Source organism: Alligator sinensis, unplaced genomic scaffold (assembly GCF_000455745.1).
Source record: "Alligator sinensis unplaced genomic scaffold, ASM45574v1 scaffold1208_1, whole genome shotgun sequence".
In the NCBI taxonomy this organism is placed as follows: domain Eukaryota; kingdom Metazoa; phylum Chordata; order Crocodylia; family Alligatoridae; genus Alligator; species Alligator sinensis.
The window spans coordinates 178538-187414 of NW_005842782.1; the positions used below are offsets into that span (position 1 = coordinate 178538).

The 8877-nt window shown below is 57.8% G+C and overlaps 1 protein-coding gene across 1 annotated transcript; it reads left to right on the forward strand.

Annotated features, from left to right (window-relative positions):
- The first annotated feature begins 1482 nt into the window (after window positions 1–1482).
- Window positions 1483–4200, forward strand: PATE1 (prostate and testis expressed 1). The gene is made up of 3 exons (XM_006034904.3): window positions 1483–1631; window positions 2957–3076; window positions 3939–4200. The coding sequence occupies exons 1-3, from the start codon at window positions 1577–1579 to the stop codon at window positions 4103–4105; spliced, it is 342 nt and encodes a 113-aa protein (XP_006034966.1). The 5' UTR covers window positions 1483–1576; the 3' UTR covers window positions 4106–4200.
- Window positions 4201–8877: the final 4677 nt, after the last annotated feature.

Genomic DNA, 8877 nt, shown 5'->3' on the forward strand with positions numbered 1-8877 from the left:
ACCCCAAGGCTCACACAACATCCACGGCCCTCTGGGAACAATGCTTCTCATTTGCCCATCACCCACACCGTGGCTTTGCACTGCACTGACCCAGAGCCACCTACACCTGCCCTACAGGGAAGTATGAAGCCTGGATTGCAGAGAAAGCACCCCAGCTGGTTAACTGAACAAATACTTCAGCTCTATACCCACAATGTCATCAGGTGTTGGGCTCTTGACAATGGTGATCACCCACCATTACCACCAATGGCCACCTGTTCCTCACAGGCCCCACAGCAAGGGGACAGCCACACCTGTCGTAAACAAAGGAACCAGAAGGCTTGTAGGCAATTCCAAGTAGCTATTGCCAGCTGCAGGGACAGGACAGAGGCTGGGTAGGCCATATGAGATCTCGTTCCCTTGGTTTTCTGAAGTTGGAGCTTGGTGCAATACAAGGTGCTGGAAGGGCCTGCAATCCCAGCTGGCGCACACATTCACCAGGATGCAATTACATTTCTCTGTCCCACCTCAGTCTCTTGGCCCTGATATCGCCCATTCTTGGCTACATGGAGCTCATCTCAACCTTGTTCTGTTCAGACACAGCAATATCCCCATTCCTCACAGGAAGCAGATCCACACAGAGGTTACTTACTTAACATTGCTTTACAAAGCATGTTCTCCACAACTGATGCAGCAAGGAGATCCTGCTGGAGCACAGCCAGCTCAAGAGAACCAGAATCTTTGCTGGTGTCCAGATGAGTCCTGGACCCAGCTGTGCCTTGGGAGGGCAGAACATATCTGGCTAGCGGAGAGATGTATAGAAGGGTAGAGTCATGGTGAGCACACAGCAAAGCAAGGGCTCTTCCATCTTGTACGGGGCAATGCTATAGAAACTCATACACTTTGATGTTTTTCTGGTGGTATGTGCCACTGCCCCATGCTGGCTACCTTAAGGCCTGCTCTGTTGTGTCACGGACCCCATACTGTTAAGAGCAAATGGGACAGGCTGCCTTAGTCCCAAATGAATGAGCCATAGGTTGCAAATTTGATGACAGCCCTGGGGAGAGGGTAACCCCATGTTGTGCCTCTCTCATAGGACAAGGCAGAATTGTCATTTTCCCCACAAGAGGGCGAGAACCTCTTCTGGACCTCCCTCCTGGGTTCCTAGTCTAACTGGAACAAATCTGTCCTGACTTTAGGCCCCACTCCCCTCCCAAAGCCAAGGACAGAAACCAGGAGTCCTTCCCCCTGGTCCTTCAGCTTTGATCTCCTGGAGCTCATGTTTTTGTCAGGGCTGGGCATAGAGTCCAAGTGTCCTGACTCCCAGCCCACGCTACTGACTCCATGCCTGGGGGGGATCCCTTCTAGGCAGGAACTGTTCTCTGCGTGGGCAGCTCTTGCTCAGTCTCTGCTCAGTCACCTCTGTCCACCCACATTCCCAAGAAGTTACCTGTGGGTGCCAACTCCCAGGGTATTCCGGGAGGATAAAGCTGGTCCATGACTGTCCCTCCCCTTTAACTTCAGGCTGCAGTTTCTACCAGCTGAAAGCTCTCTCCTACCTGCCCCAGTGCCTGCCTGTGACCCAGAGAAGCCCAGCATGGCCCGAGCCCTGCTCTTAACAGCCTGTGCTCTGTTCTGTCTCGTGGTTGTAGGTAAGTCCTACCCACAGGAGCTGCACTTGGAGGTGAAACACACAGGGCTTGTCCTGCTTTTGAGGTAGGGAGTGGAACGCAGAGCTTCCTAAGTGGAGCACAGGGTCCAGGAGCCCTGATCCACAGTTTACCTCCTGCTTATAGGTGCTGAGTACATAGGGGCCCAAGGGCTCTGGGCCCCTCAGGACGAGGGTAGGATGACCACCCATTCCTACTTGGTGGGACAGTTCTGAAATGGGAACAGTAAGTCCCGACCTTAGGCTGCATGATTCCAGGATAGCATTTGTCCCGGATTTCCAGTATCATGCTGGGATGCGGCTTTTTCATTCACTGGGGAAAAATATGGGAAACAACAGATTTCCCCTGGCAGGCTGACAGTTCCAGTCTGCAAGGGGCTACGGGGAGTGGGATGCAGGGGGCACCACATACACATGTGCGTATGCATATGTGCACATGGCCAGGAATACAGCCCTAGGCAGTGGTGGAGAGCAGCTCCCGCAGTTGCCAGCTGGTAAGTCTATAGCAGGGAGGGGCAAATTGAGGACTGCATGGTAAAGGAGGGAGTGGGGCAGGGGCTGGGCCTGGGGGCACTGCCCAGGCAGGGAGGTGCATGGGATCTGGGGCTGGGGTGTGGGACAGAGCCATGGGCAGCTCATCCAGGTGGCTGGGGGGGTGCTCCCTGCTGCTGTGCTCATTCCCAGGGAGGGCAGTGTGGGGAAGCACGTGCCCCCCTGGATTTGTGCACGGGGGGTGGAAGCAGGTGCTCCCCACTGCTGCCAGCTCAGCATGGGCTGTTTCACCATAGCGGTACAGCTGACACAGGGCTCCCAGGGGGAGGACTGCAAGGCAGGGAGCCCGAAGCCCACAGTGGGCAGCTAGTATCTGTCCCCTGCCACGGACTCTGATCACCTCTAATCTGGCTGTGCTGCCCGGGGGGCATCATTTTAGGCCCCACGGCAAATAGTAAAAATCAGTACCTGTCCTCCTGCTTGTCATCTGCCAGACCATCCTCCTGCCGTCAGGCCAAGGGCAGATTGGAATAGGGGAGGCTGAGGTGAGTGATGCTCAAAGCAAGCCCAGTGGGCAGTAGCATAACTGAAGGGGGCAATCCCTTTGTATGCGAGGGTGGTGCAAATAGTCACCGCTGCAGCAGCAGCTGATCACGCAGCCACAATCTGCATGTCACCAACCCACTCTGTCCCGGGAGCCTGCAGCTGCCCAGAGTGCAGAGCTGCCCTGGTACGTCTCTGCGAGCATGAGGGTTTGTGGCTGGCAGGCGGTGGTGTCCATGGTGTGACAGATGCTCATGTGATGTCTCTCTCTAGCTGATGCTCTGAAGTGCCGGCTCTGCAGCTCTGTGCTCCCCGGGATGCCCTGTATGCCTCCTGAGAAGACCTGTGTGGCCCAAGCCTCTGGAGCCTGCCTCTCTGTCCTCACCCTCTCCGGTAAGGACCCAGGTGTCCCGCTGCCCTGTCCTTGTTTCCCTCAGTAGCTGTGCCTGCAGGACCTTCTCCGCCTTGCCTGCCAAACAAACCCAAGGGTGACAGCCCCTCCCTTTTTTTCCCAACATTATCATCTCACCTACCAGCTGATGCTGGTCCCAGTAGCTGAGCAGCAGGGCTGGATTATGACATGCTGGGGTCCTAAACTATGTCAAATTTAAGAGGCCCCATAGCATTACTGGCCCGGAAGCGGGGGGTGAAGCTTGCACATGGCTGCTGCCACCTCCATTAAGCAACCCACGCCGCTGCTCTGCATGTGTCTGGTGCTCTGGGACAAGCTACCACTACCTCACCACCCCTTTCCAGCTCCATGACCAGCTGCAGTGCCAGTTTAAAAAAAATGGCATTTTCAAATTTCGGGCATGTGCTCAGTCCCAAGCATGCCGGATTTGTGAGGTTTTACTGTATTTTGTTTTCGTATCTAGAGGCCCCTCATAATGTGAGGCCCTAAGCTGTAGCTTACTTAGCTTGTGCCTAAATCCGGCCCTGCTGAGCAGGTGATACCTCATCATATCTTGGCCCCAAGATCAGGAGAATAGCAACCCCACAGCTGCTCCTACCCAGCTTCTCCTGCCTTGTTCTGTCCTATCCTGTCCGAAGGGCATCCTGTGCCCCACCGCAGCCACTTTCGCAGGCTCCCTTGGTGCTGCTTTCCTGGCCAAAGCCAACCAGCTCTGCTACACTTCCCTGCCCTGGCCCCATCCTCCAGGGATGCCACCTCCTGCCCCACAGCAGGGAAGGGGGGTGGCAGAGGGCAGCCACATGCCCAGAGCTCAGCCCTGCCTCTCTCCCTCGGGGCCAGCAGCAGACAACCAGGTGCAGCAGAAGATAATGGGCTGCACCCCATCTATCAAGAAGTGCGACCGGACCTGGGACCTCAGCAGTGGGCGCCGCATGGAGTTCAAGTGCTGCACCACCCATGACAACTGCAACGAGGACGAGAGTGAGCTCACTGGCACCAGGCCTGAGTAGGGAGGCACTAGGCCCCCCTGCATCTTCCACCTTTCGCCCCACAGCCCCCTGGGACCAATTACAGCAGACCTGCCCAACTGCCGCCTCCCTCTCTTTTTTCCAGAGGGACTTTTTTTGTAGGAAAGAGCCCGTGGGCCGGATCCGGCCCGCAAGGCCATTCTATCCGGCCTGCAGGGCCCCTAACATTTTTTTGAAAATTAATATTTATCTGTCCTTGGTTCCTGTCAAAAATGGCAGGAGGGAGGGGCAGTAGGACCCAGGGGAATCCTCGGCGGGCTCCTGCAACAGCAGGGTCCGCCCGGCCCCACCCCCCTGGCCAGAAGCCCCAGCAGGGGACCAGGTGGCTGCCCCCCACGGGGAAACTTGGCGGGGAGGGCGGCAGGGAAGGAGCTGGTGCAAAGCGCAGGGAAAAGCGCCTCCTCGCCCGGCCCATGCCTGGAGCTCCCTGCTGCAGCTGCTCGCAGCCCATGCAGGGCTGCAGCACGGGGCGGGCGAGGGGCCACTTTTCCCTTGTGCTCAGCCCAGCTTGTAACCCGGCCCCACGCCGGCTCCAGGCTTGCCCGTCGGGGCTGCGCGGGGCAGAAGCAGCTGCGGCCACCCTGCTTGCTGCGCTGGGCAGTGTTTGCTGCTCCTGCCCGCCCAGCTCCGCAGACCCCTGCCAGGTTGCACCTGTTGTCCCCAAAGGACAGTGAGTTCGTGCCCGGTGCGCTTGTGCCAATAAACACACGGGGGGGGGTGAAGGATCCAACTGAATCTTTATTTCTGCGCAGAAAGCGGTGCTTGGCGATCGTTCGCAAAGCAAGCACCCCCACCCCAGTGGGCATTAGCCTTATATAGCCTCTTCTAGCCTTACACGCTATGCAGTTACTATAGGTTGCCCCTTTTGGTCCATGCGCACTTCGCCCTAGCTACGGACCCCTCCCTAGTCAGTTTAAACTTGCCTTTGTGACAGTGTAATTTGCTGATGTGGCACCTGTTATTCAGCAAGCTCAGCCAGTAACCCCCCTTTCTAACCCCTTAGGGACCTTGCTGATATGGCTTTCCCTCTAGCAAGGCCAGCAATTAAGCAACTAGGCAACAAGCGATCTCCCCCAGCCTAAACAACCTACTCTATGCCCTTGGTTAGATAAAATACTTTTTCAAAACATACAAAGCTGTTACCAAAGTATAAAAAAACCTATGAAAGTTTCAGGGGTACACATCACACCCTGCTCTGGGCCCCACCGTGCTGCCCCTGGGCTATGCGTCCCAAGATAGTGACCGGGGGCGGGGCACCTGTGAAGGGGCGGGGCTACCCATCCGGCCCTGGACAGCTTGCAAAAACGAGGTAAGCGACCCTCTGTCCGAAATAATTGCCCGCCCCTGCCCTATGCACTGCACTCCCCCCGGTGGGGCACTCTACCCCCAATGCACTGCCTCCCTTTTGGGGACATCCCCTCCTCTCCTGTTGAGGCGTCAGTTACCCCCAACACGTGCAACAGCGCCAGGGGCGGGGCTCATCTCGGTAAGTTCCAAAAGCGGGGTGACGCTGCCGGGGTGGTACGGCCCGCAGCATGGGGGAGGGGGCGGGGTGTGACTTTGAAGCCCCAGGCGCGGGGCCCGGCCGCGTCCCCCGGGCGCTAGTTTGGTCCGTCCCAGGAGGGCCGAGGCGCGCTGCACTTGGTATGTTCCACGTGGACGCCCCTAGGAGGGAGGGGGGCGGGACCCGTGATTTGGGCGGTTCCACAAGGGAAAGGGGGCGGGGTGGCTTCAAGTCTGGATGGGAGGTTGCTCATTTTGGTACGGCCCACAGAGAGGCGATGGGATTTGGTCCTCTCCGGCAGGGGGGCGGGGCCCCCGCATGTGGTACGGTCCGAAAGAGGGGGGAGGGGATGAATGGTACGGACCACTAGCCCCGCGATGCGGGGGGTATGTGCGGGAAGCCCCCGCGGCAGGCGGGAAATCAATGAATTCCGTAGAGCCCAGACAAGAAAGGCGGTGGGGGACTCAGGCCCGGCGTGTGTGCACCTGGTGACGTAGTTCGTCTGGACGGCCGCGTGCGGTACATTCCAGGAGGGCGCGGGGCGCAGCCGGTGCGTTTGGTACGTTCCACGAAGGGGCCTTTGACGTGGGAGAGGGGAGAGGACTGGACTTCCGGCCGCGGAAGGCTCACTTCCGGCCGGGGAGCTGCTGCGGCCCGCGCGTGAGAGCCACTATGAACCCCCGCACCGCCTGCTTTGGCCCCCGTCTCCTGGCTGCTGCGGAGAAAATGCACTTCCGGTGACACTGCGGGGAGCTTCCGGGCCCCGAGCCAGTCCGTCACTGCGTCCAGTTTAGGCGTCCCTGCAGGGAGGAGCTGCCGGGCCAGCTTCCCGCGGCGCTGCCGGTGCCGCGCCCGCCCGCCGGCCCTTGGGCCGGAGCCACGACTGGGGTAACCTGCACCCCGTGACGGGAACACAGGCCCCGCCTGCCAGGCCTGGCGGAGAGAGCGGATCCGGAAAAGACGCCGCCTGCTCTGGCGAGGAGAGGAGACGCCCTAAGCGAAAGGGGACCTGCATCGCCGGGTCTTCATGGAGCCGTGCCCGGGACACCGCTCCCTGACCCAAGCGGGACCAGGGGCCAGTCGGGTGACTCACTTGCGATGCCCTTGGGGTGCCTGGGCAGGTGCCCATCTTTGCTCCCCTGACCCCGTGAGTGTTGGGCCTGGGGCCTGCCCTTCACCGGGGAGGCGAGGGCTGCACAGCCGAGACGGGGAGCTTGCTGGTAACTGCCCGGCTCCCCAGGCTGGAGAAGCTTCCTTGTGATTGGTGGATTTTCCCCACCAATCGGGTAAGTGCTGGGAAGGGGCTTGCCCCACCCTTGCCCAGGTTAAGGGAAGACCCAGAAGTGGTTGAAGTCTACACCCTTCAACCTGATTGGTCCATTTGCACTTTGGTGCCGCGCCTCTTGAGGGAATAAAAGCAACATGCTGGCACCCGGTGGTGAAGAAGAGCTGGCCAGTGGGGTGGAGCTGTTGCTCAGAAGAGCCCAAAGACCTCTTGGCAGGGCCTGGTGAGAAGCACAGCATCAGTGCATGGCTTGGTGCATGGAACAGGACCCTGGGAACTGCACGAAGTGGCTCAGGTCTGCAACCCCTGGCACAAGGCCCAGCAGTTGGTGCATAGAGTGGGTCCCTGGGAGTTGCAGAGGCAGCTTGGGTGCCCATCCTCTGGCAAGCGGCCAGGCAGACAGTGCTGGCAGCATGGCACAGAGTGGTCTGGGAGGGATCGGGACCCTGAGAGCCACTTGAGGCAGCTTGGGTCTGCAGCCCCTGGCACAAGGCCAGACATTCAGTGCATGGGCGGTGCGCAGAACCAGACCCTGGGAGCTGCGCGAGGCAGCTCAGGTCTGCATCCTTTGGCACAGGGCTGTTGGCTCAATGCGGGCAACACTACAGGAGTGTCCAGGCATGGGCCGACCCCCGGCGCTGCGCTTGGTGCATGAGATGGTGCACAGGGCCTCCAGTGGGCAGCAACCCAGAGGGAGCCAGTGGCCCTGGAGGCTACACGTAGGAGGAAGCATCTTGGCCAAGGGGAGTTGTGAGTTACTGAGTAAAAGGATCCCATGGAGGGCAGGGAGATTCCTCCTGGCTAGTAAGTGGGGCTTCTGGAGGGAGGCCCAAGGAAAGAGGCCCCCTGGAGTTCAGAGATTTCTTTGGGTTTTGTGGAAGGCCCGAAGGGCGCTAGGGATTTTCCCACTAGTCAGTGGAGTGCAGCCAAGGCCTCAGGACCAGATGGGCTTTGGGGCATTTAAAGGGTTACGGGTTTTTTTTATGCTTATGTGCCGTATATTTTGTGCATGCTTATATTTGTAAGTTCACAGTTCATTAGAGTTTAGAATGTATGATCTTTGCTGGGGCCCTGCTGGGACCCTTCCCTACTTCCTACCTGTACTTGCCTGCAACTCCAGTGGTGGTAAACAATCACATATATAGAGAATAAGGTTTATAGTTATAGGTACATATATTATTATGTTTGTATTTATGTTTATCTTTTGATGACCTGTAAATATTAATAAATTTCTATATAGTTCCAGATCGGCCTGGCTCTGTAGGGAATAGAGGGAAACTGTTTTAGTCTGCAGTTTCCACCCACAGCATACCTGCCCTGCTTACAATCCCCTTCAATTAGAGAAGAGTACATACCCAAGTACACGTGGGCTACAACTGAGCTCATACCCTGCTATGAGTGGGGAGGAAAAACTGGAGATGCATGATTCCTCCTGTCACCCAGGCAAGGCCCCCTTGGCCTAAGGGATTTAGGCTTCATACTTGGTTCTGGAAGGGGAGTGTAATCCTGGGTTCCAAACCTGGGGTTAAACTCTTAGCAGGCAGGTGAGTTCTAGTAGGCTAAAGCAGGGAAGTGGGATAGGATAGGATCAGAGACCCAGTTACAACCCGGAGCTTGATCACAAGGGTGACAGCCAAGCACCACTTTTCCCCAGAGAAGAAAAGGATTTGGTGCAGATAGGTGGGGAGAACAGAAAGGTCAACAACAGTTAGCCCCTCGTTGTGACTGATGACAATGAACACGCACTTCTCTCCTTCCCTGGTATTGCATTTGAAGATTCCAGAGATGCAGTTGACATGGGGCATCTCCAGGTGACAGTCTCTGCACACCAGCTAACTGTCTTGAAGGGAAGGCAGGGTGGGAGGAGGGACACACACAGCCCTGTCTCGATCCACACAGGGAATTCTGGCGCTCAGTCTTCTTCCCCGCCCCCCTCCTGCTTGAGCCCACTGGGCCTCACTTCTT